The 27,791-nt window shown below is 40.2% G+C and overlaps 2 protein-coding genes across 3 annotated transcripts; one reads left to right on the top strand and one right to left on the bottom strand.

The window, feature by feature from the left end:
* Positions 1–1,323: 1,323 nt before the first annotated feature.
* On the top strand, positions 1,324–14,393 carry LOC121878340 (sulfotransferase 1A1-like). 2 transcript variants are annotated; one of them, XM_042384505.1, is made up of 9 exons: positions 1,391–1,410; positions 6,203–6,315; positions 8,644–8,818; positions 9,099–9,244; positions 9,557–9,761; positions 11,325–11,451; positions 12,412–12,578; positions 12,728–12,845; positions 13,361–14,393. In XM_042384505.1, the coding sequence occupies exons 2-9, from the start codon at positions 6,287–6,289 to the stop codon at positions 13,471–13,473; spliced, it is 1,080 nt and encodes a 359-aa protein (XP_042240439.1). In that variant the 5' UTR covers positions 1,391–1,410; positions 6,203–6,286; the 3' UTR covers positions 13,474–14,393. The 2 variants fall into 2 exon arrangements, with proteins under 2 accessions (XP_042240440.1, XP_042240439.1); XM_042384506.1 differs by lacking the exons at positions 1,391–1,410; positions 6,203–6,315 and adding an exon at positions 1,324–1,344.
* A 9,381-nt stretch (positions 14,394–23,774) lies between these two features.
* LOC121878463 (probable palmitoyltransferase ZDHHC24) lies at positions 23,775–27,012 on the bottom strand. The gene is made up of 4 exons (XM_042384696.1): positions 26,828–27,012; positions 25,887–26,169; positions 25,312–25,419; positions 23,775–25,048 (listed from the first exon to the last, which is right to left on the bottom strand). The coding sequence occupies exons 2-4, from the start codon at positions 26,146–26,148 to the stop codon at positions 24,576–24,578; spliced, it is 843 nt and encodes a 280-aa protein (XP_042240630.1). The 5' UTR covers positions 26,149–26,169; positions 26,828–27,012; the 3' UTR covers positions 23,775–24,575.
* Positions 27,013–27,791: the final 779 nt, after the last annotated feature.

The raw sequence follows: 27,791 nt of genomic DNA, 5'->3' as shown, positions 1-27,791 counted from the left end.
AGTGTGGTGAGGTGGAATGGGTGAAGTGGAGTATGGGGTGATTTGTGGAGTGGAGTAGGTGAGGTGGAGGGTGTGGTGTGAGGTGGAACAGGTGGTAATAAAAACATGTGTTTTGTTTTGGCTTGCCGTCCACTTCAGAAGTAAATATAACATAAATCCACTTTACGTTCATGTATGTATGGAATTAAGAACACGAACTACTGTGTATTTCAACATCATAAATGAATTGACAGGTGTGGAGTGTTGACAGGTGTGGAGTGTTGACAGGTGTGGAGTGTTGACGGGTGTGAAGTGTTGACAGGTGTGGAGTGTTGACAGGTGTGGAGTGTTGACGGGTGTGAAGTGTCGACAGGCGTGAAGTGTCGACGGGTGTGGAGTGTCGACAGGCGTGAAGTGTCGACGGGCGTGAAATGTTGATATATGTATAGCGTTCACAGGTGGAAAGTTTCGACAGGTGTAAAATATTGAAATGGTGACATAGATGGTGAAAAAAAAAATAATAATGCATGAAAATGAACACGGAACAAAAGGCGATCGTTAGTGAAAGCGAAAGTGAAAATCAAGTCGTGTTGTGAAAGTGTGTTTGAAGTCAGAGTGAAAGTGAACGATCATGCACGGCCGAGGGAAAGTTTTGTTCTATTTGGCATTGTTCTAGACCACAGGCTTAGAAACCTTGATGAGACAATATAAATGAAGGTAGAGAATTAATCTTTATTTCTTAACTAAAAATAAGTAATAGCTGGAAAGAAATAAAGAGCTGTAGAGAATTTATCATTATTCATCCAACTTTTACTAAAAGACGAAAACTTAGGTTCCAACACTATAGCTTAAATAATATAGAAAATAAATGAGGTTAAATAATGTGCTGAACAAATGAGAAGGATGTTAAATGTATATCGAAACTCAGTTGTTAAAATAAGGTTAGGTTTTATTTTGTTTTGTTTGGTTAAGATAGGTTTAGGTTGAGGTAAGATTAAGGTAGGATGGTTAATCTCCAGGTGAAATAATCATGGATACTTAATCTTCAATCGATCAGAAACTTTCCATTCACATTTAACTCACAATTACAATTTATTTTTCCTTCATTGCGTGTGTAAACCTTAAGTCCAAGTTAATGTGTTAGTTTAGTTACAGGAAGAACCTTAAGGAGAGGACACTTATACACTCAACACTAACCACAAACAGCAACACAAAACACAGCACAGGGAATAGTGAGTAATTAGATAAGTTGTGCACACGGGTGAGGCATCCATGGGGCGGGGCGGCACCACCTTGGGGCCACGCCAGGGCTGGTCGGTGTGCAACTCCCCTGTCGCCCGTAGTTAGTTGAGTGGTCTCTCTCAGGTGAGCAGGTGGTCTCGTGTGTGTGTGCGTGTATCAGTGTGTGCTTCAGCTACTGGTCTCAAATTGGTAGATATTTCTGATCACTTGAAGATTAAAGACTTCAGTTTATTTTACCGTAAGATTAGACACCCCAGCTTATTTTAACGTAAGATTAGACATCCCAGCTTAAATGACCTATAAGATTAGATACCCTAGTTTATTATATCTTAACATTAGACACCCCAGCTTATTATACCTTAAGCTTAGACACCCCAGATTACCTTAACATTAGACACCCCAGCTTATTATACCTTAAGCTTAGACATCCCTGGTTATTATACCTTAAGCTTAGACACCCCAGATTATTTTACCTTAAGATTAGACACCCCAGCTTATTTTACCGTAACCACCCTAATGCTAATCCAACCTATCATAATCTAACGCTAACCTACCCCCCCCCCCCTTAGGTAACGTTAGGGTGGTTAAGTAACGTTAGGGTGGTTAATCTACAGGTGAAATAAGCTGTGGGTGTCTAATTATCAGGTGATCCGAAACTGTATGATAATAACCACACCTTTATTTCCTCGTGTTCTGGTACCAGTAAGAGACACCGACACCAAACACATCTGAAGTCATTGACGATATTTTCGGATTACTTTTAAGTGTCTATGAGTCTTCCCTATATATAAGGGCTAATATGTAACACCCAATTACCGAGAGATTTTGTGTTTCTGTTGAGGTTTGGTTTGTGAGGGAGGGCTTGTGTTGACGTGTGAGGGAGGGAGGGAGGGTGCTTCACCTGTGTTGACGTGTGAAGGAAGGAGTGCGTTTCACCTGTGTTGACGTGTGAGGGAAGGAGAGTTTTTCACCTGTGTTGACGTGTGGGAGAAGGAGAGTGTTTCATCTGTGTTGACGTGTGGGGGAAGGAGAGTGTTTCACCTGTGTGTTGACGTGTGAGGGAAGGAGAGTGTTTCACGTGTGTGTTGACGTGTGAGGGAAGGAGAGTGTTTCACGTGTGTGACGTGTGAGGGAAGGAGAGTGTTTCACGTGTGTGTTGACGTGTGAGGGAAGGAGAGTGTTTCACGTGTGTGTTGACGTGTGAGGGAAGGAGAGTGTTTCACGTGTGTGTTGACGTGTGAGGGAAGGAGAGTGTTTCACGTGTGTGTTGACGTGTGAGGAAGGAGAGTGTTTCACGTATGTGTTGACGTGTGAGGGAAGGAGAGTGTTTCACGTGTGTGTTGACGTGTGAGGGAAGGAGAGTGTTTCACGTGTGTGTTGACGTGTGAGGGAAGGAGAGTGTTTCACGTGTGTGTTGACGTGTGAGGGAAGGAGAGTGTTTCACGTGTGTGTTGACGTGTGAGGGAAGGAGAGTGTTTCACGTGTGTGTTCTCACATCGGCAGGAACCCTAATCAGTATGAGGTGATATGACTGATGGTAGCAAGAGCTTACGGCAACAAGCGGACTGACGACTCGCTCTAAAAATAGAGAAATACTTTACAGGTTGTTTGCGGTTACCGAGAGAAAGGAGGAGACCAGGACTGAGTACAGGAGGGTTCGGTGACTAGAACACCTGACACACACACACACGCCTCGCCACCATTTCCTGTTGATTATAGAAGTAATGTTTTGTTTTATACTTATGGTGGCAGAAAAACATGATAAGAATTCTACCGTATGAGTTTTGGTTAGGTTAGGTTCTGTAGGTGCTAGGTTAGATTAAATTTGGTTAGATTAGAATAGCGTTGCTTTAAGTTAGCGTTAGGTTAAGTTAGGTTAGGTTAGGTGAAAAACTAGGGGGTTAAGCTTCAGGTGATCCATCTTTAGCGCAAGTTAGTATAGGCTGTGCTTGACATATAGACGAGAGAGAGAGAGAGAGATGAAAGCTGAACACGTGCCAGCAAGCAGGTCAATCTTAAGCCTTGTATATTATATATGATGGCCTCTCTCTCGTTCTACTTTTAAGCTTTGCAGAGTTCATTTGTTTGTTACCATTTCTATAACGTTCCCTTTGTTATGATTTAAATATTGACTGTAAAGATAACTAATGTACTTGAATGAATTTTTTTTATTATTATTGTTATTATTATTGTTATTGTTTTTATTATTATTATTATTATTATTATTATTATTATTATTATTATTATTATTATTATTCAGTAAGCCAATTGTAGCAGCCTAAAGAAAACACAATGTCTCCACAGCCCTGAGAGTGAACGTAGAGATAATGAGGGAAATTTCAGAGACCTTGGAATGAGACGTGAGGTAATTATTTTTGCGAACAGGTGGTGTGGAGTGTGGTGTGGTGTGTATGGTGTAGTGTAGTGTCTACCCAGCAGTAATCGGGAACCTGCATGTTAATCGATTTGCGGATCGTGTTCGGGGTAATGGTTAACCAGTGCAGTTGGCGAGTTGTCCGGACTTCTTGGACTATTCCTTGACACTGGGTCGTACAGCTCGTTAACTTAGGGCGTGTTTGTTGTGTTGGCGACAGCTTCTACACCTTAAACAAATTCACGCCTTGGTGGCCCTTGGGCCGGCCATCCTCGTTACACGAGGGGCAACCATTATTATTTTTATTAGTGTGGCGTGGTAAGGTAACATGAGAAGGGTAGAATAGTGACATTGAAACACCGGAATCCAGAGGGAAGAAGAGAGAGAGAAGTAGGAGGGAGGGAGGTAGGAGGAAGGGAGGGAGGGAGGGAGGGAAGTAGGAGGGAGAGAAGCAGGAGGGAGGGAAAGAAGGCCGTGGAGGAGTAAACGTCGTCCTTCGTCTTAGCTCAGGTGAAAACACACCTCCAGGCCACAGAGACTCGACCTTAACTAGATCCCTTCATTAATCACCAGTTAAGACAATCACATCACATCACCTTTCCTATAAATCCATAAACTTAATCTCATCACTAAAAGCTTGTTAACATACGTCGGTTTTTATTTGCATCATTTTTTTTTATGTTTTTTTAAGGCATTTGTTTTTTGTTTGTATCTTTAGTTCAGGGGAAAATATATATATTATTTTTTAACAGTATTAACCTTGATCTGGCAACACTGATCTCATGTGGCGGCTTAGTGTGTAGAAAACGCGTGGAGAGAGCTGAGGTATTACAAGGTTAACCAGGGTGTGTGTCTGTGTGTGTGTGTTATTGTGTTGTGTGTATGGTGCATAGTGTAGTGTAATGTGTGTGTCTGTGTGTGTGTGTTATTGTATTGTATTGTGTATATGGTGCATAGTGTAGTGTAATGTGTGTGTCTGTGTGTGTGTTATTGTGTTGTGTGTATGGTGCATAGTGTAGTGTAATGTGTGTGTGTGTTATTGTATTGTATTGTGTATGGTGCATAGTGTAGTGTAATATGTGTGTGCGTGTGTGTTATTGTATTGTGTGTATGGTGCATAGTGTAGTGTAATATGTGTGTGTTATTGTGTTGTGTGTATGGTGCATAGTGTAGTGTAATGTGTGTGTGTGTGTTATTGTATTGTGTTGTGTGTGTATGGTGCATAGTGTAGTGTAATGTGTGTGTGTGTGTTATTGTATTGTGTTGTGTGTGTATGGTGCATAGTGTAGTGTAATGTGTGTGTGTGTTATTGTATTGTGTTGTGTGTGTGTATGGTATAGTGTAGTGTAATGTGTGTGTCTGTGTGTGTGTTATTGTATTGTGTTGTGTGTGTATGGTGCATAGTGTAGTGTAATGTGTGTGTGTGTGTGTTATTGTATTGTGTTGTGTGTGTGTATGGTGCATAGTGTAGTGTAATATGTGTGTGTGTGTGTTATTGTATTGTGTGTATGGTGCATAGTGTAGTGTAATATGTGTGTGTTATTGTGTTGTGTGTATGGTATAGTGTAGTGTAATGTGTGTGTGTGTATTGTATTGTGTTGTGTGTGTATGGTGCATAGTGTAGTGTAATATGTGTGTGTGTGTGTGTGTGTGTGTGTATTGTATTGTGTTGTGTGTGTATGGTGCATAGTGTAGTGTAATGAGTGTGTGTGTGTGTTATTGTATTGTGTTGTGTGTGTATGGTGCATAGTGTAGTGTAGTGTGTGTGTGTGTGTGTGTGTGTACCAGAATAAAAGAAAGAAAGAGTGTATTAACAGATACAAGTGACATAACAAAAATTACAATAACTAAGTGTCGTTGTGAGATGGACTACACACACACGCGGTAAGCACTAAAACACGCGTCATAAAGCCTTCCAAGACGACACCCATCATACCAGGAGTGAACCAAACATGTAGGTCAACCTTCCGTCCTTGAGGTATTAAATTTGACCCTCCGTGAGAACAACAAGGCTTTTAAGTTCCGTAAATAGATCTAGAAAACTAGGTGGAGTTGAGTTTCGAATGTGTGTTGTGTTGTGTTGCTGTTGTGTTGTGTATGTTGTGTTGTGTTGTGTTGTGTGTGCATGTGTGTGTGTGTGGTTTTGGACTGCGGTCTGAGCCACTGTTCACCTGGCGCTCTGGGGGGAGGAGGGAGTGAGGGGGTAGATGGTGTGGTTTTAGCGGAATGAGATTTTCACCAACGTTTCACATTATGTAGTGTTGAGTTTTTTGTTGTTGTTCACATAAAATGAAATTGTTCTCACTATACTGGAACATATTTGGTAAAACGGAAAGAAGTCAGTAAGAATAAGTGAAGGGAAGAAAGGACGGGGAAAAGGAAGTAGGGATACAGGGCTATCATGAATCAAAACAATACCGGAAAACATTAACACGTACCAGGAACCCATACCTGAATCTATACAAAATTTATACCATAGTAAACTCAACATATATCCGTCTTTCCAACCTGAATAATATGCAAATCATATACCATTATAAAGTCCTTATATACTGTATATATCCAACCATGCCCTCACTAATAACACACAAGCTTGGTGATCCACAGTGTGTGAGAACGGAACTCGTCGTGATCATTACCTGAAAGTACTGTATATTCTTCCCTGCCCACATCTGTCGAGGCTTCAACACGATGCCCTTCTTAGGCTGCTGTAAAAAGAGGTGAGGTAGATTCTCCCCAATTATTAAATACTCGGTTCAACCTCGGTGCTACTGGTTGGCTTGAAGGGTGAGGGTGACTGTCGCTTCTGTCAATCTCTGCAACACTCAACACGCTTGGGTGCTGAGAGGCGAGAATAGTGAGTTGTCATGGTACAAGACTCTATATCACGATTATAGTGAGTTACGGTGCACAGGGGTATGGCACTGAGGAGTTATGGTGCACATTTGTATGACACGTAGTATTGGTGCACGGATGTATGACTGGGAATTATGGTGCACGTTTCTATGACATTGAGGAGTTATGGTGTGATGCACAGAACACACATTGCTATGGTGGCATAGTTATAGTACAGTATATACCTATGGTGCAAGGTATGCTTCAGTGTACAGTGCGCTTTGCTTATTTCATCTTTATATTAGCATGTTTATTGCCGATTTTCACTTGTTTTTTATTTTTGTGTAGTGTTACCAATACCAAGTAAATATATTATCAATACTTGGTGAAAATAATGTCAGTACCGGGTGATATATGATACTCTGACCTTATTAATATTCTCTCATAGTCTACATCCAGTTTCTTCTCTTTCTTATTCTCATTTATTCAGCTTCCTCTTCTTCTCTCGAGTATCCCACTCTCTATCCTTCTCTCCTCTAACTTTCCACAAGCGTGAATGTCAACTTTCAATCACAGACTGACAGACACTCGCACACTAAGAGCTCAGTCTACAAGGATGAACGTTGAATTAGATTGTCACACTGTCACACACACACACACAGTCAGTCACCTTGGCATCCTTTCGTGACCCTGTGATGTGAAAACTTTATCTAGCTATCTATTACGTTACGGAAGTACACATCGAGAAGGTTATCGGCGGCACTGGCGAAGCAAGGACGGACTCACTGGTGCCGCAAGGACGGAGGAGGAACACTGGTTTATCGAGGACTGGGGTCGCACTGCTGAGACGAGGACGGAGGTGGCACTGCTGAGACGAGGACGGAGGTGGCACTTCTGAGACGAGGACGGAGGTAGCACTTCTGAGACGAGGACGGGGGTGGCACTGCTGAGACGACGACGGAGGCGGCACTGCTGAGACGAGGACGGGGGTGGCACTACTGAGACGAGGACAGAGGCGGCACTGCTGAGACAAGGACGGAGGTGGCACTGCTGAGACGAGGACGGGGGTGGCACTACTGAGACGAGGATGGAAGAGTCACTGCTGAGACGAGGATGGAGGCACTGCTGAGACGAGGACAGAGGTACTGCTGAGATGAGGATGGAATTGGCACTACTGGAGACGAGGATGGAATTGGCACTACTGGAGACGAGGATGGAAGTGGCACTACTGGAGACGAGGACGGAGGAGGCACTGCGAGGACGGAGGAGGCACTGCTGAGACGAGGATGGAGGCACTGCTGAGACAAGGATGGCGGCACTGCTGGAGACGAGGACAGAGGCGGCACGGCTGGAGACGAGGACGGAAGAGTCACTGCTGAGACGAGGATGGCGGCACTGCTGGAGACGAGGATAGCGGCACTGCTGAGACGAGGACAGAGGCACTGCTGAGACGAGGACGGAGGAGGCACTGCTGAGACAAGGATGGCGGCACTGCTGAGATTAGGACAGAGGCGGCACTGCTGGAGACGAGGACGGAGGAGGCACTGCTGAGACGAGGATGGAAGAGTCACTGCTGAGACGAGGAAAGAGGCACTACTGAGACGAGGACAGAGGCACACTGCTGAGACGAGGATGGAGGAGGCACTACTGAGAGACAGAGGTACAGAGGCACACACTGCTGAGACGAGGATGGAGGAGGCACTACTGAGACGAGTACAGAGGTACTACTGAGACGAGGACAGAGGCACACTGCTGAGACGAGGATGGAGGAGGTACTGCTGAGACGAGGACGGAGGAGGCACTACTGAAACGAGGACGGCACTGGTGAGACGAGGCCGGGGATGGCACTACTGAAACGAGGACGAGGATGGAGAGGCACTGCTGAGACGAGGAGAGATCACCCCCCTACACTGCAGACTGTATGTCATGCTAAAATTAATTCACTCGGTGCACTCTCTTCCTGACCTGACTAATGGAGGTTTTTCAGGGGTGAAGTATGTGTTTTTATTTAAGTGTGGTTTAAGGCAAATACAGATAAATTCTTGGATGTATATATATATATATTTTTTTTTTTGCTAACCACATTACATAGCACATGTTGTAGTGGCTGATGTGTGATGCCGTGTTATAATGTAGCTCCCACGTAACAAACAAGACACGTGACACACCAGTAACACACGTGACACACAAGTAACACGTCCTTGTACCTGCAGGAACACCATGTCTCTAGCGAGTGGTCACAACCTGGTGTCTCTGGAGGGGGAGGAGTTGGCCCGTCAGGAGAGGGACTGGCAGGGGTACAGTGAGGGTATAGTTCGCCTTCACCCCGGCAGGTGGCTCTTCCCCTCAACCTTCAAGAGATTCGCAGATGAATATTATAACTTCAAGGTTAGTTTAGGTTTAAGTTAGGTTAGGTTACTTGTTCAAGATTCACTCAAAGATACAATGGTTTTCTTCACACATAATTGTAACCTACAGGAAACTGATAAAAGATAAAGACTTATACTTTCAATAATCTACTCTAATATTAATATCCCCGACCTCAAGATATCCTATACTATGACACCTTCTTCAGTAGGTTCAGACACCTTTGTTGAGATAAAACATACGCTGAAGCTTTTATGTCTTTAATGCACATACAGTAACCTTCTCGTTTTCACCCTGGTAGCTGAAACCCGACGATGTGGTACTTCTGACATGGCCAAAGTGTGGGACGACATGGCTGCAGGAGATTATGTGGACAATGAGGTACAACCCAGACTTGAACAACCCTATGGCCGCGGCCCCTGTCAATGCCCGAGTCCCGTTCCTTGAGTGAGTCGATTTTCTACTTTGTTACTCTTTCCTTCAAGTTACTTATTGTTTAAGTGAGTTAATCTTCAACATTGATACTCATTCTTATTTCCTGTTCCTCCTTCCTCTTCCAGTGATTAAAACTTACTTGCTCATTTAGATTCCATGTCAAAACGCTTTTCTTTAGAGAACTAGTCCTGCAAAGGACCATTAAAGTGAAGTGCAAGTATACAGTGTGCATAGACTATGTAGGTATACAAACAATAATAAACAGTAAGTCGATTCAACCAAGAACAGCCCAATAAATCATCATTTCCTATTTCACCTTCCTAGAATGGATACATTGTTGAAGACCAAAAATATTGATCCCATCGGGCCAGACCACCCACTGATGCAGGGCTTCAAGAAGATGTGTCCCGGCAGAGAACCTGAGAACGGGGTGTTCCTCCAGATGTGCGAGTTGGCTCCTGAACCTCGAACCTTCAAGTCTCACCTTGCTCTCCCCCTCCTGCCAACAGACCTCCTGAAGACTAGCAAGGTAAATGAGTGGTTGATAATATATAATGTCACTGTTTTATTAACCCAGGTAGCCATTCACAGCTCTTAACTTGTCCTTCTCAGATAGTCATTCACAGCTCTTAACTTGTCCCTCTCAGATGGTAATTCACAGCTCTTAACTTGTCCCTCTCAGATAGTCATTCACAGCTCTTAACTTGTCCCTCTCAGATGGTCATTCACAGCTCTTAACTTGTCCCTCTCAGATAGTCATTCACAGCTCTTAACTTGTCCCTCTCAGATGGTCATTCACAGCTCTTAACTTGTCCCTCTCAGATAATAATTCATAGCTGTCGAACTTGTCCTTCTCAGATAGTCATTCACAGCTCTTAACTTGTCCCTCTCAGATGGTAATTCACAGCTCTTAACTTGTCCCTCTCAGATAGTCATTCACAGCTCTTAACTTGTCCCTCTCAGATGGTCATTCACAGCTCTTAACTTGTCCCTCTCAGATAGTCATTCACAGCTCTTAACTTGTCCCTCTCAGATGGTCATTCACAGCTCTTAACTTGTCCCTCTCAGATAATAATTCATAGCTCGAACTTGTCCTTCTCAGATAGTCATTCACAGCTCTTAACTTGTCCATCTCAGCTGGTCATTCACAGCTCTTAACTTGTCCCTCTCAGATCATAATTCACAGCTGTCGAACTTGTCCTCTCAGCTGGTCATTCACAGCTCTTGAACTTGTCCCTCTCAGATGGTCATACACAGCTCTTAACTTGTCCCTCTCAGATGGTCATACACAGCTCTTAACTTGTCCCTCTCAGATGGTCATTCACAGCTCTTAACTTGTCCCTCTCAGATAATAATTCATAGCTGTCGAACTTGTCCCTCTCAGCTGGTCATTCACAGCTCTTGAACTTGTCCCTCTCAGCTGGTCATTCACAGCTCTTGAACTTGTCCTCTCAGCTGGTCATACACAGCTCTTAACTTGTCCCTCTCAGATAATAATTCACAGCTGTCGAACTTGTCCCTCTCAGCTGGTCATTCACAGCTCTTGAACTTGTCCCTCTCAGCTGGTCATTCACAGCTCTTGAACTTGTCCCTCTCAGCTGGTCATACACAGCTCTTAACTTGTCCCTCTCAGATGGTCATTCACAGCTCTTAACTTGTCCCTCTTAGATGGTCATTCACAGCTCTTAACTTGTCCCTCTCAGATAGTCATTCACAGCTCTTGAACTTGTCCCTCTCAGATGGTCATACACAGCTCTTAACTTATCCCTCTCAGCTGGTCATTCACAGCTCTTAACTTGTCCCTCTTAGATGGTCATTCACAGCTCTTAACTTGTCCCTCTCAGATAGTCATTCACAGCTGTCGAACTTGTCCCTCTCAGCTGGTCATTCACAGCTGTCGAACTTGTCCCTCTCAGCTGGTCATTCACAGCTCTTAACTTATCCCTCTCAGCTGGCCATTCACAGCTCTTAACTTGTCCCTCTTAGCTGGTCATTCACAGCTGTCGAACTTGTCCCTCTCAGATGGTCATACATGGCTCTTAACTTGTCCCTCTCAGATGGTCATTCACAGGTCTTAACTTGTCCTTCTCAGGCGGTGTACATGGCCAGGAACCCGAAGGATGCTGTAGTATCCTTCTTCCATCACTCTCGCATCTTCAAGAACCACGACTTCAAGGGGACGTTTGAGGAGTTTGTGCAATACTTTCTGGATGACGATTGTAAGTCCCTAGTGTGTGTGTGTGTGTGTGTGTGTGTGTGTGTGTGTGTGTAAATAATAATAATAATAATAATTGACGGTTTATTGAAAAAGTTCTGCAGCCCGAAGACTGAAAATATACATTGGACATAAATGACTTATTACATACATTGGTGGTTTAACAAAAGCCTTCATTAGAGAAAGGTAAAGGAACATACAGTGAACATACAGATTATTGTAGGTGTTGAACAGCAAACTTGTAGTGTAGTAACTCCCTCCCAGATGGTGTTATGAGGGACCTCACGTGGTGTAGTAATTCCCTCACAGATGGTGTTATGAGGGACCTCACGTGTTGTAGTAATTCCCTCACAGATGGTGTTATGAGGGGCCTCACGTGTGTGCGTGTGTGTGTGTGTGTTTGCAAAGGGTATTTGGATGTAATTACTCTTGTGAGAAGTAATTATTAGCTTTTGATTATGCGGCTATATTTCTTTATTATCATTAATACCCTACACATATACACACCCACGAATGCCCTACACAGATACACATACACAAATACCCTACACAGATACACATACACAAATACCCTACACAGATACACATACACAAATACCCTACACAGATGCACATACACAAATACCCTACACAGATACACATACACAAATACCCTACACAGATACACATACACAAATACCCTACACAGATACACATACACAAATACCCTACACAGATGCACATACACAAATACCCTACACAGATACACATACACAAATACCCTACACAGATACACATACACAAATACCCTACACAGATACACATACACAAATACCCTACACAGATATACATACACAAACACCTTACACAGATGCATATACACATACACCATACACAATTTTTTTTAACTTGTGCACTTACAGAGCTGGATAACTTAGCTGAAATAATAGAATCACTGAAATTTCTTTATCTCACATGCCCACAGGTGTGTATGGACCCTACTGGCTTCACCTGAAGGAGGCCTGGAAGCAGAGGAAAAACCCCAATCTACACTTCATGTTCTTCGAGGACCTCAAGAACAATAACATGGAAGAACTCAAGAAGTTGGACAAGTTCCTCGGTACTAACCTCTCCCAAGAACAGCTGGACAATGTAAGAATGTGACACTCTCTCTGTTATTCTCTCTCTCTCTTTTTGTCTTTCTCTTTGCCCTTGTCTGTGTCTATCTCCCTCTTTCTTTCTTCTGTCTTTACTTGTGCACATGCTATATTTGAAGTCCTGACTCACTCCCCGTGTTCCAGGTGGCGCACTACACAAGCTTCGCAGAGATGAAGGCTCGTGATGCGGTGCTGGGAGCGGGCTCAGAGATCTTCTTCAACGTCGACATTGTCCAGAAAGACGGAGGGTTCTTCAGGCAAGGTAAATACAGACTAGGTTGGGTTGGGTTAGGTTAGGTAAGGCTAGAATAGTTTAGGTTAGATTAGGACAGATTAGATCAGGTTAGGTTCAAGGTAAAACAATGCCTACATTTTAAAGATTGCTCAGATCTTAAAAAATGGCCACATTTGAAAAAATTCCAGGTTTTAAAGAATGCCCCGATTTTAAATGGTTATATTGTACATTTTAAAATCAGGACATTTTCTTTCAATAAACCTGTACAGTATGCCAACAGCAAACACTACTGTCACGATAGTACTGTACTCGGTTCATAAGATAAAATTTGCAACATTATTCAATAGGTTCACTGCAGATTATGTTGCTGCTTATTGCAAATGTCTAAATGTGTGTATTATTTTACTTCTCATTTTACCACTTTCTGAATGCCATTTACACATGAACCTACCACCAGCTGTTATGTAAAAACCTTAACATCCTTCCCAAATCCACAGCTGCAAAATATACAAATCATTCACCCATATCTGTATCTATTCCAGGTAAGGTAGGTGACTGGAAGGGCAAGTACACACCTGAACTGGAGGCTAAGATGGACAAATGGATAAAGAAGAACTTGGGCGACTTTGGAATCGAGTTCAAGTATGGAGTTTAGAAGAGACCGTCCACCAGCTACTCTGTATGTGTCTTGAGGCATGAGTGTAATGTTATGAGTGTTATGTTAAGAGTTATGAATGTTATATATGCTGTTATAAATGTTGTTATGGGTGTCATGAGCATTAAGAGTGTTTATATACGAGTGGTACAAGTGTTATAAGTGTTATGTTATGAGTACTGTGAGTGTTATGTGTCATGTTATGGGTGTTACAAGTGTTATGTTGTAATTGCTATAAGTGTTGTCACAAGTGATATACTGTATTAATATTTCCATTAGACGGAACTCTCCAATACTACCTGGAATTTAAATTGGCTCGTAATTTTTCATAAAAAATTCCCCAATTCCGGGTCTGTGGACAATTTTCCGAAGGTGAAGATCCGGCACATTTTCTGAGGAAATTTTGAGGTTCTGAGAAAATCTTTCTAAATCTCTATGTTCTGGTTCTTGGGAATAAATTTTCAAGGAGTTCCGAGATAGTGCATCATGCCCTAGCACATCCCCATGTCTCAGGCGCGTGGGTGGCCTGGCTGCTTGGATCGTTTAGTTCACATTCTGCTGCCACTGTAGAAGGTTGTTCCCTCGCTAGCTTCTGTTTTTGCATATAATTTGTGTTGTACCAGAACAAAATCAGTCAAGAATACAGTGTTAAAAACATTAAATATAATTACAGTGATGGGTACATACTGTAGTGTACATTCAGTAAGTAAGTATTCAAGACATCTTCAGGTCATGAGACTCCATTCACCCACCAGGTCAGCTGAGTGGACAGTGTCTGCCTACTCTGCTGGTGATTACAGTACAATATATACTGTACAATACAGTGTAGTATTAGTATACATTATTTTGTTTATCATATTAACAATATATTGTAAGTGTACAGAGGTGTTTGCATAAATAAATACAGCACCGTGCTATAACCCACAGCTCCATTCACGCCTGCATCATATATACCTGTACGTAGATTTTATTTTTTTAAATACTGTATATCTATTTAACCAAACTTTTACATAAAATATTCAGGATAATTTTGGTAAAAAGATGATGTCTAACCTAATTAGAACAGATTTTATTGACTTTGGTAACATTTCATATATTTTTTTTTTGCATATAAAAGAATGGAGTCCCTATCATTATATCATGTCAAAATAAGTTTTTTAAGGATCTCTTATTGAAAATGTCTCATAGAGAATTTATTCAGGATCATTATGGTATCAAATTAATTTCTATAACACAATCAGAACAAGAGGTGGTGGCATACCCTAGCATGGGGTGATCACACGGTCGGTTTGCCTTTTCCTCCTACAAGGGGCGTGTCCCTCAGTCCCACCCACTGCATCTCGTCTCACCGCCTCTCACTCATTCTTCTATGTCTTTCACTCATATACAGTATTGTACAGTACACTATGTATTTGTTATTCATTAATTAGTAGATACATTACTGTAATAATCTGTGCTTATTAATACAGTAATTTTGAGAACACCGCTACAAACAGAAGGGATTGTTTCTCCACAGATGTTCTTATCACTATAGCAAGTATTTTAAAAACAGGTAACAATTACTAGAACCTAACACAACCTGACCTAATCAACCAAAGAAACATACCTAACCTTACCTAACTTACTTGCTCAAGGTATTGGATATTTGGACCAATATTCTGGAACGGGGTGGTAATATCGACAATATTTACCTAGATTTTGCCAAGGCTTTTGACAGTGTACCCCACAAAAGGCTGAAAATCAAACCGGAAGGGTACGGAATTCGGGGAAATGTCCTAGCGTGGATAGAAGACTTTCTACATGACCGCAAGCAGTGTGTAGTGATTAATGGCATGAAATCATCATCTGTATCTGTCAAAAGTGGGGTACCACAGGGCAGTATATTGGGCCCGCTGTTGTTTGTTTGTTTCATTTATGACATGCCTGACGTACACTCCTCCATACAAATGTTTGCCGATGACGCCAAGTTATTTCGGGAAATCAAGAACCAAGCGGACTGTGAAGAGCTGCAGAAGGACCTCTGTGGGCTCCAAGAATGGTCAAAGAAATGACTGCTGAGATTCAATGTCACGAAGTGTAAGAGGATGCACCTGGGGCATACCAAAGGTAAGGAGGCGTATCATATGTCCCAAAGGGATGAAGAAACTGCACTATTTGAGACTGAATGTGAGAAGGACCTAGGTGTGTATGTTGACAATGAGCTGAAGTTCTCGGGCCATTACAGGAAGAAGGTAAATCAGGCAAATAAATTATTAGGTCTTATAAGAAGGTCGTTCAGATATCTAGACGGTCCGTCCCTCGTAACGATCTTCAAGAGTGAAGTGCTTTCCCATCTGGAGTACTGTCACCCCGTCTGGTCCCCGAGATATGCTAGGGACTGTCAGTTGGTTGAAAATGTTCAAAGGAGCGCCACCAAACTGGTGCCTGCACTTCGGCACCTCAACTACCCTGAGAGGTTGGAGCGCCTGAACTTGCCTAGCTTATACTACAGACGGGCAAGGGGTGACCTAATTCAGGTGTATAAGCATCTCGAGGGGCACTACTCACTCGAGTGTCCTTACTTGGAGCTGGCAGACGCTCGCCCCACAAGGGGTCACAGCTCAAGATTGAAGAAGCCGCAGGTCCAGAAAACTGTGAGGGCAAACTTTTTCGGAGTGAGAGTTGTAAACTCTTGGAACAATCTACCAGAAAGTGTTGTGACAGCACTGAGAGTGAGCTCTTTCAAGACCAGACTTGACCAACACTGGAGCAGCCCAGTACTTGCCATCAGTGCGTAACAGAGATGTGACCAATAGGCCAAGCGGCTAACGAGCAGATCAATTGGTGAAGAAGATAAAAATAAAAGAAAAGTAACAGACGTGACCGATAGCCCAAGCGCCTAACGAGCCAATCAGTGGTGAAGAGGATAAAAGACTAAAAAAAGAGAACTGCCTTTACAGACTCCAGTAGTTTAGACTCTTGGAAATCTTTCCCCTTTCCCAGAAACATTCTGGGGATCTGAACTAATATCTGTCTGTGTAAGATGCAAACGCAGTTTAGACTCTCTGAAACTTTTTCCTGTAGCCCAGAAGAAATTCTGGGGGTAAGGGATTTTTCCGGGTCTGAGAAAGTAGTCTGGAAACCCGGAAATCTCTCATCCCCAGAAGTGCTATGCACCAATTGTCAATTGTTCCGGCTAATGGGGATATCACTAAGTGCATGAACCTTTGTTACTGTACCCAGTTACTGGTCATGTTTATTGTACATTACTATTTCTTACTAACTCCTATTTATCCTTGGTATTTATTGCTATTATCTTTAGTACATTACATTCCTCTGGTAGCACGGTCTTGTCTAGTAACATTAATTAATACTTTGAAATATAATTATAAGCCACTTTTACAATCCTGTTTCTTATTTTACCCCCAAGAGAAGAGAGATGGTTGGAACATGTATGAAGGAAGAAGAGGAGGTGAAGAGAAAGATATATCAGAGAAAGGTGAGAGAAGTAGAGAATAAAAAGGGAGCGCATTGTCTATATTCATGCTGCACTGTATACCTGCCATAAACATGCCTATCCAATTGTAAACCTGTTTGACAATTTTATTGAATAAATATTATTATTACTCTTACTAGTGTTGTAGAACTTTTAGTAAACATGTAGTATTAGTGTTGTAGCAAACAGGTAGTGCCAGCTTGTAGCAAACAGGTAGTACTAGTGTTGTAGTGAACTTGTAGTCCCAATGTTTTAGTAAGCTTGGAGTGCTAGTGTTGTATTAAGCATGTAGTTCTAGTGTTAGTGAACATGTAATGCTAGTTTTGCAGTGAACATGAAGTGCTAGTGTTGTAGTGAACATGTACTGTAGCAGTAGTGCTGCAGTCAGTGTCACTAAACTTGTCTATCAATGGTTTTAAGTAATACTGTAGTGGAGAGAAGGCACAACTAGCCCTCAAGATAAAGGCTTGACACAAAATTTCTTTTAAGCTGTACATCATGTACAGTATAGTACAGTACAATTAATTCTTCCTTACATACCTTATGCAACCTTTACCACAGGTAATGCCAATTTATTGGGATACAACGTGTTGGTGTCACTGGCCTTTGTGAGGTGCTGTATCTGTGTGATGCCAATGTTCAGGATAGAATATCTTGCAGAACACTGACAGTACAGCACCTAGGAGGAGAGAAAGATTCAAACAATCGACAAATGCTTGTGGGTATTGAAGTATAGATCATTGAAAAATAGGACAGAAACTAATATATAAAAGATTTGCAAAAGTGTATGTGAAAGAATAATACATTTGTGAGGGACCACTTACAAGTTTTCTGGTAATGTGACCGTACCAAACATTACAGGTTTCCTCCTGTATTAACACTGGATAGATCAACCACCTGAATGGTTAGTAAGCTGATAAGTGGTGAAATATAAATAAATATCATAGTAAGTTGTCATACTAAATTATGTCAAGTTATCTCACTGTAACTATATGGTACTAAATAAAAGATAGATGACAGGTTAAACAGCTATTGTAATATATTTCTCTACTGTCTTGTCAAACAAAGATCTAATAATTACTATACATTTTCTGTTTACTTACAGTACAGAGGGGAAAATAACAGACTACAAATAATCAACAATTTTATTCACTCAAACTCCATAAATGACTAGTTCACAGAGCAGCTACCAGGAGAAAACAACAGTAAGCTTTCACAAGATATTATCTACTTGGGACTGGTAAGAATTTTTCTTTAGAAAATGTTAGTTGTGTATACACCAATATATATTATTTACTTTGTATATCTAATAATTTCATTTGCACACTATTCTACAAGAACTCAAAATGTGTTACATATGTATTTTATTTTATTAATTTTCACTATTTAGATATAAAGCCCATAATCAGGCATACAGATGTGTCATGGAAGGTCCAATAATTCAGAGACAAATCAATTTAATGCATAGTACTCACTGTGCAGTTGAGCAGAAAGACTTTTATTATCCACACAAGTAATTATGGTCATTGTAGGAGGTATTGTACTTATGTGTCTTCCTATTTAAAATAATCCTTAATTTAAGCTTTCTATAATTCAATATAAACGCATTACAGTATAGTACATATACAGGTACCATATATTTTCCATTTACTCATTTGATTTGGGAACTTACTAAAATAATATTATTGTACGTACTGGTATTACTTTTGATTTTCTCCTACCAAAAGAATAGTAAAACAATACATTAATATAGTTAGTTGATGGTTCACTAAATGCATTATTATAATTAATTTTCTTAAGGAATAAGTTGTCTGTACAATAATATACTGTAATGGTATAATGTATATTGATAGTAATAATCACGGTACAACACAAAGGAACTCCGGAAGAAGACATCATCAATCACAATCAACACTAATACTAATAGTACAAGTATCTTTTTTTTATTCAAGAACCCTAAATAATTATTATATTTTAGGGTGTGCAATAAATAGGAACTTAAAAGTCAGTAGGAATAAAGTCTGATCACTGTGAAGAACACTTACCAGTAAGTTCCACACCATGATATGATCAGACCATTTTTACTGATTTTTAGGTTCCTGTTTATTGCACATCCCAATATGTCATAATTATTTAGGGTTCTCACAAAAATGACCCTGTACATGTCAAATGGCACTCAATCCTACTGGGCTGGCCTGGACCAATTAGGTTAGTGTAAGCTGGGGCCAAGTACTGTTGGTATGATTGAGGCTCTTTCAAGTGTGCCAACTACTAATACTACAAGGCCATTCTAAGACCATCATACACACTAATCACTTCTTGATACAACTCTTACAATGCACTTATATCTTATTAATTATTCACTATCTAAATGCTTGTTACTGGATTGTCATGCTTGTCCTGTTACGTGTGTGAAATTTGAATAACAGGCAAAATAATACATGCAGTTTATTTAGGTACAATATAATAAGTTTTTGGGTTATTTAGGAAGATATAGAATTTATTTGTGAGACAAAACAAATATGATGGACAGTACCACCTCGCTACTCCAGTCTACTGGTGTTTGAGTTAGCCCAAAGTCTGGACTATCTAAAATGTATATAGTACAGTACAGTACAGTACAGTACAGTACAGTATATACCGGTAGTATAAAAATATTATATTATGTAAATAATGAATAATAAACCTATAAAATTCAAAACAGTGCAATTAGTTGCTTATCTACAAAAGACGTGTTCCTGAAAACCTTCTGTAAATGAAAAATTCATTACTGTATATTAAAGGAGATACAATATTATGGGGGAAAAAAATCTTCCCCAAAACACACTAATATGAAACCAGTCCCATTTAGGAAATTGTCAATGAAAACAAGATACTGTACTCCCTTAAGACCCCCACACTGCTATGGATAAACATAAACTAATGCCAAAGAGTCATGTCAGGCTGAACCAACCTAAAGTCATCCAAATTAACCAAAGTCCTGGCCAGCAGGGACTGGATTATCGAGGTTTCACTGTAATCAAACACTGAGCACATCTCTGTACAATAGCATGTGTAATAAAGACACACACACACACACAGTAATCACAGAAATGAACATATACTGTACTTTACTTGTAATACATTACATCATTACCATGTTCTATCACTTTAAAATCACAGACAATGAAGACAGTTATTATATATGTATTCATGAACAGCTTTAAGTACTTGTATATAATCTAATTGGCCTTGAAGTTCCCTGTCAGGTTAGTCTCACTACTATATATGAATTTCTCAACTGTCTCTTGAAATTCAAAAAGAAATGACAAGAAAATTCAACCATATTCTACATTACTATCAGCACAGTATTATTAATAACAAGTGGGGTAAGTTAGACAGCAGAACTGGCTCTTCCTATCACTTACTGACCCACTATTGTGGGAGAAGGACAAGCTGGGTTATTCATGTTTCCATCAGTCTTATTTCAGGGTAGATTATCTATTTACCAATTTAATCAGGTATGATGGAATACCAACAATGAGTTAGGAAGACTTTTGCATCTTTAAATCTATTACACTATATAGGGAGCAGAGCATGTCTGTGGTACAGATACCACACTTGCCTCTCACCATTACATCCTTGGTTTGATCTTGAGTGGGATGTGAGAAGAGGGTTATCCAGTATGACCCTACTGAACATTACAGGTTTTCTCTGAGTATTCCAGTTACCCTCTGCACTAACCCTGGACCAATAGGGGATGATCCTTCCCGGATCTCTACGGACAGGCTACCTGGTATACAGTATTCTACAAGGCCTAACCTCCAAACTTTAAATGGAGATACAGTAAAAGGGAATTAAGTTTTCCAAGCATTATTGCCAAGGGGTTAAATCATTTTAAAGAGCTAATAGAATCTAAGAGACAGTGATAAATGAATAACAATTAATGTTGTGTTTTATCATTGTAAAATTATTTTACCAGTGCTAAATAATTGACAAGTTAATAGAGGGCTGTTCACTGTTGTGTATACCAGTTAGTTAACACTTGAGTAATCTTCTGCCTCAAAATGTAATATTATTAAGATGCTTCCATTATTTTGTCCCTTAATATATTTACGGCATGTAGAACAGTCTATTTGGCCATCCTGTTTACGGTTGGCTAGTGAGTATATATAAAGACAAAAACCAGATAGACAACAGACAGACACTGAGTGTACACAGGCATAAACTGAGAGAAGACTAGACAAGACAGCTACATGGATATTGTAATGACACAGGAATATATGAAGACATGCTGAGGATGGAGGTCACTCTACATGTAAAGTACAACTACAGTATAGAGTGAAACTCCCAAAACTCACATCACCTGGGGAAGACATCATAAAGGTTAGTGTGTGTTTCATATACCGTACTGTACAGGTATCGTATTGAGTTCAGTTGACAAGATCATTTAGCATGCCCCTCATTAATAGTGCACTGTACTGGCAGGAAAAGTAAGAAGATGCAGCATTGATAATTCTCCGAGGACAGAGCAAGGCTAAGTTCTGTAATGTGTTCCTATAATATTTAATTTCCTTTTCTTTCTGATGTTTATTTTTCATTACCGCATTTCCTAATCTTTTTCCAAATCAAGTTTTACCTGTACATGCACAATCTTTTTAAAGGTGATAATGAAGAAAAAAGAAAGTAATACTGTACTGATTATGGCAGAACATGCAGGTGTAAGGCAGCCAAACTAAATTCTGACATAATGTTAACAAAAACAAAAGGTGCAGAAATCATCTGTGGAGGCAAATAAATTATTGGGTCTTATAAGAAGGTCGTTCAGATATCTAGACGGTCCGTTCCTCGTAACGATCTTCAGGAGTGAAGTGCTTCCCTATCTGGAGTACTGTCACCCTGTCTGGTCCCCGAGATATGCTAGGGACTGTCAGTTGGTTGAAAATGTTCAAAGGAGGGCCACCAGACTGGTGCCTGCACTTCGGCACCTCAGCTACCCTGAGAGATTGGAGCGCCTGAACTTGCCTAGCTTATACTACAGACGGGCAAGGGGTGACCTAAATGAGGTGTATAAGCATCTCAGGGGGCACTACTCAGTTGAGTGTCCTTACTTGGAGCTGGCGGACGCTTGCCCCACAAGGGGCCACAGCTCAAGATTGAAGAAGCCGCAAGTCCAGAAAACCGTAAGGGCAAACTTTTTTGGAGTGAGGGTTGTAAACTCTTGGAACAATCTACCAGAGAATGTTGTGACGGCACCGAGTGTGAGCTCTTTCAAGACAAGACTTGACCAACACTGGAGCGAGTTCAGGTACATTCAGGAGCCGGTGCATGCCCAGTATTTGCCAACAGTGCGTGAAAGAGACATGACTGATCGCCCAGGCGGCTAGCGAGCCGATCTTTTGGTGAAGAAGATAAATGAAAAGGAAAAGTAATCAGAGACGTGACCGATCGCCCAAGCGGCTAACAAGCCGATCAGTGGCGAAGAGGATAAAAGTAAAAAGTAAAAGTGGATACTAAGTGTATAGCAAGGAACTTTTTTTCACCTTTTAATTCTGAAAAATGAGGCAATGCAAATAAGACAAGATATCAACAGCATAATACGTAAAACATAACCTGTATACAGTATTTTTCTTTAACAGCATATTCAGATGGCAAGAATTTCATACAACAGCACTGCCCTGGGAGGTTAATTGGCCAACAGTGAATACATCTACAGTATACCTATCTCAGCACCTAACTTACCGGTGGATCTTAGCAGCTGATGTAGAATCTAAGTACAGTCGCTGATAATAACTCTGAATAGCCGATGGCGAATTTATATAGCTATACAATTATAAAGAAATGTATCTACTCTACGTACCTCAAAAGCTGTACCTTTAGACAGCTGATAATGAATCTATTTATCTGAACAGCTGATATTGTACCAACATATCTGAACAGCTGATAAGGAGGTTGATAGAGCAGTGGCTGTAAAATCCATTTCAAATTTATGTGATACCAAGCTATAAGGTAATCCCAGCTAACACACACAAGCATGGAAAATGGCATAAAAAGATGATGATAATGATGAAGAAATTGCTGACAGTAATTTTATCTTATTAATACCACTGCTACCTGTATGTTGAAATGCACAATCTTCCTGAGATTTTATTTACTGACCACATCAATAATGTACCTTTGAGAGGCAAGACAAAGGTTACATTCATAAAACAAGATGAACTAGACCCAGTAACTGCAGATCCCCACCACGAGGTAAGCTGTCCCAAACATCTCGCTGATAGACCTTCAACGCAACTGCACATGGCCATAATTTGCCATAAAAAAAGACAACAGTATAGTCTTCATTTACGCGGTCAACTGAACCCGTGGAGGTCCGCGTAAAACGAGAAACGCGTAAACGAAATAACAGAACATATGGGATTAATTGAAATAGAGACTGGGCCGACCCCCCAAAGTTATCTTTTTCCGACACAATACGTACGTTGTAGTAAAAATAACATCTTAATTTTATGATGGTATGCACACAATTAATATTTAAGAGAAATATCAATAATATTAGGTTTTTTAACACTTACGTTACTAGAAAAGGTGGCTAAACACACGGGGATGGGGGGTTGGTTCCGAGGCAGAGGGCAGATTATTGGCCCTCACCTGTATCACTTGTATCAATTGTATCACTATCCACCACAGAGGCTTGCAGGGCCTCTTTGTCAAACCCCTCAAAGTCCATATCCTCACTATCACTATCACTGTCACTGACTTGGGCCGGCGGTGGCGGGTGAAGAACTCGGTAATGTTTTGTTGACTGGGCGACCTTGTGCACACCCTGCCCGCGCCGCTTCCCGTGTAAATAATGGAATGAACCGCGTAAATAAAAATTGTCGGTCTGGCAAGGTGCCGCGTAAATGACCAAACGCGTAAACCAAATCCACGTAAATCGAGACTATACTGTACACTAAAATTTTACCATAATGGTGGAGATAAAAGAAAACTGATCCATACTGTAAAGCAATTGTTTGAAATTTGGGATCTTAAATGACTGCTGTACAAATAAATGCAGGTAAGCAAACTTAAACCAAACAACTCAACACATAAAAGTTAAACCTGAAACCTATTTATAAAAGTTGGTTGGATGAAAAAAAATATGGTAAAGCAAAATACATCTTGGTGAATAATGAGTAGCAAAGTTTTCATAAACTTGAATCACAAGGATATGAATATTGGAAGTTTCATTAAGTCTTAACTTGTCCACTGGAAGCACAGTTACTTGTGTCTAACTGGAAGTCACAAGGCCACATATGAATGCTATTATAAACCCTATAAACTCTATCAATGAGTTGCCTCTACTTTACATGCATACAAATATACTTAATCTGTAAGTGAAATTATGAACAATTAATACTGATACTTATGTATTTTCTACAAACAACTACCACTTGGAAGCACAATCTCATTTTTAATTGCACTTATAACTAAAACTAACACTACAGGAGGCCACAGGAAGGCCACTAAGCTTCTATACAATGGTTCTTCTGATAAATTACTCAAAATATACCATGAACATCACCTACAGTGAAACAGACCTAACATTTAAGTAGTACCTGGCTAACTGCACCACCTCACACTGAAAACGTAACATTCCATTGCATTAAATGTCTTTCGGCGGTTCATACTCATTAGCCTTAAGGAAGCTAATGCCATCACCCTTCAGAGGTGAACTAATGAAGGGGGACACCCATGCTATTTTCCACTTCCTTCCCATAACATCAACAAAATTCTGGTAAAGGCTCAAGTTATAATCATGTATGTCCAGCTTCATTTCATACTGAGTTTGGCCGAGGCAAATAGCCTTCACTTGCATAAAGAGAAGGTAAGACACCATGGAGAGTGTTATCAGGCCCAGGGTGTGGAGTGTGGCTACGAGGACACCCCACAGATTTATGGCGCCAAATAGGAGAGTAAAATGGGGAGCTAACAAAGTCAAAAAGAAGTAAAACATTGGCAGATTGATGGTGGTAAAGACATAGTCCCATTGGTAATACACACCATAAAGCGCTCCTATAAATACATACAGAATACCAATCAAAAAGTAACGATGGTTGTGGTAGCCGATACAGCACCCTGTGAAAGGGAGACAAAAAATTCCAATAATTACTTTTAATATTGTGAAGAATACATTATATTTCATGTTTTTTATCTGGACACCATATTGCCTAATACTGTACAATACAATATTCATAAAGGTGTACAGATAAAGCAGACGGAAAGAAGAAAGTCAACTCGGAATAATTCATTTGCAGATGCTGATGAATTATGACCTGAAAAAAGAATTTACTTATGCTCCATTCTGACAATATTAACACAGTACAAAAATAATATATTACCTGTAAACTTGCAGTGGTGGTCTCTCTTGAGGATACATTCATCACATATGTGGCAGTGGTAAGACCTTGGGGGATAATTCACTTGACAGATGGCACAGTATCTCCAGCCTGTGGAAGGAATGTTCTTGAACTTATTTTGTGGTAAAAAAAAAAAAAAAAAAAAAAACCCCTGCTGTACAATAATTACAGTAATAAGAGATTGTGAAAATACTCTCTTCATGTACAGTATAAGTGCACATAGCTTTCATGCAGTTACACACATATCTTAGAATTTCTGACTCATATTGCACACCCGTCAATTTTTCATTATTTATTGTGCATACCATAGCAAGTCAATTTGGAGTACCCATTTATTTGACACCCTACTCCAAAATCCTTCAAAGTAAGTCACTCCGTCATCTACTCCAAGACCTCTACCCCCTGTGGTCAAACTTAGTCCCTCTCCTTCCCTTTGTTCATCAATCTTCATGCCAAGGGTAATCCTCTGAGAGTCCAATATGAAGGTGAAGGATGTCCTATTTTTTAATTTATTACAAGTTTGGATCACAATATATGACTATACAAAAATTACTTACCAGGTTTAAGGACAGAGGGTAAGTAAGAGGTTCGACCACTTGCATCTATCCTGATTACGAGAAGCATGTTATGGAAAATGTTGTAGAGGATGAACAAGGCTGACACGATATGGAATACCACTGTTGAGTTGATGGTGTCATGGTAGTGGGGTAACACTATACACCCCAACCACGCTACTCCAAAGGGTATGCCAACTACCATTAGGGAAAATAGAACACGGTCTGTTGAGTTTCGAGGCACTATTGTCTTGGATCTTCCCATTTCTGTTTCCCTTAGTCAGATCTAAAAACAAAAAAACAATAAAAATTAGATAATATTAAAAGCACGAGTCTCTTGGTTTATTTACATGATGACCTTAAAAGAAAGCATAAATTTTTACAAATATCAAATTTTCAAATGTTCCTGACAGCTTTTTGAAACATAAAATGAAGACAATGGTAAGTAACTATTATGTTTGGAGTTATTACATGTCATACTACGGAAATTATTATAATAATTTATGAAATGGTAAGTATACCAAGTTGTCTAGTTCAGCAGCACTCAGTGGTTCATTTCTGTGTAAAATATGACCAGTTCCATGACAGATTATGACATTTCACGAAAGTGCCTATTAATACAGTAACACCAGGATTAAAGTAACATCAAAACTATCTATAAATGTTTGGCGACATTATTATCTAAATTAACGACAAGCTATGAGCAACATTTCTGTGTGGTCTATCTAGAATGAACAAATTTCTGACATGCTATGGTAATGGTGAGTATTCTGGTTAGTTAATAAGGACATTACAGTAAATGTCTATCACTGGGATACAGATCACCTTGACTCGAGCAGCATATTCACCTACAATTTTTATCTCAAAATACAACAACCTTACGTCTGATCTACATTAATGTAGTGTAATACAAGTCCCTCCATAACACTTGGAATTATACATACCTGATATCACACACTTTTGACCGACCTGAGTAAGGCTTGTGAATAAGAGTCATATATTGATATAGAGGAGTGATTCATGGGTTATCTTTTATCAAACTTGACGCTCTTTGAAGGGGGTCTAGCCACCCTTACACATACTAACTCTGGATTACATTATTCTAAGTTTCTTTTTATGAACTATTTTACAACTATAAAGAAACAATTTGTATTTAAAACAATATATCATATTTAATTTACATATGAGAAGTATTTAATTTTAATTATTAATGTTTTCTATATCAATTAATGTCATAAATATTAATATATTATGAGTTGTGTATATTTTGTAGATCGGTTTAGAATACTGTCAGTAATAGAGACAAAACCTGCATCAAAGAAAACGGCTCTCATTTTCTCTTCTTTTTTGTTCATTCGAGGGTAAACGAACATTAAACCAATATGGCTAATTCAAGGCGAATGATCTACACCTGTATATCTTGCTGTTCATCTTCTTCTCTCTGACATTAGTCGATGTGATAGAGGACAGGTTAGTGACCGAATTAAATCTAAGTTGCTGCCATTTTGATACGATTAAGTTCCTAAGAGGGAAAATGGGAAGAAAAATGAAAATTGGTCAAAATCTAGGGAAAATGGCAAATTGAAAGAGTACCAAAATATTTCGTTGATTCAAGTTTGTCAATCGGCGCCTATACGTCCACCCTCTCCCCCCCACATGGTATTTTGTTCTTGCAATCTTGCCAATAAGTTGTTAAACTACCAAACTACTCCGTTCTGTGTCGTGTTGTATTGACACAATAATAATTTTGTTTAAAATCCCCCGCTCCTCTGGTCACCTCAGCTATCTACACCAGCAGGCCCCTCCTCTCTGCTCTTCCCTGTCCCGTGGTAGGCTGTTTTCATTAGTTCGTAATCTATAAATATTTACTGTTGCATTGTACATTATATTATCTGTACAAACGCCTGG

The sequence above is a fragment of the Homarus americanus genome, unplaced genomic scaffold (assembly GCF_018991925.1).
Source record: "Homarus americanus isolate GMGI-L3 unplaced genomic scaffold, GMGI_Hamer_2.0 scaffold41027, whole genome shotgun sequence".
Taxonomy (NCBI): domain Eukaryota; kingdom Metazoa; phylum Arthropoda; class Malacostraca; order Decapoda; family Nephropidae; genus Homarus; species Homarus americanus.
The sequence above is the reverse complement of the archived record's forward strand: the minus strand, read 5'-3'. Positions and strand labels throughout refer to the sequence as shown.

Coding starts and splice junctions, on each gene's coding strand:
- LOC121878340 (XM_042384505.1), top strand. CDS start 6,287: ATGCCCTTCTTAGGCTGCTGTAAAAAGAG. Junction 9,245..9,556: donor GCCCGAGTCCCGTTCCTTGA/GTGAGTCGATTT, acceptor TCACCTTCCTAG/AATGGATACATTGTTGAAGA. Junction 12,846..13,360: donor CGGAGGGTTCTTCAGGCAAG/GTAAATACAGAC, acceptor TATCTATTCCAG/GTAAGGTAGGTGACTGGAAG.
- LOC121878463 (XM_042384696.1), bottom strand. CDS start 26,148: ATGGGAAGATCCAAGACAATAGTGCCTCGAAACTCAACAGACCGTGTT. Junction 25,420..25,886: donor ACCCTCTGTCCTTAAACCTG/GTAAGTAATTTT, acceptor TTCCTTCCACAG/GCTGGAGATACTGTGCCATC. Junction 25,049..25,311: donor CCACCACTGCAAGTTTACAG/GTAATATATTAT, acceptor TCCCTTTCACAG/GGTGCTGTATCGGCTACCAC.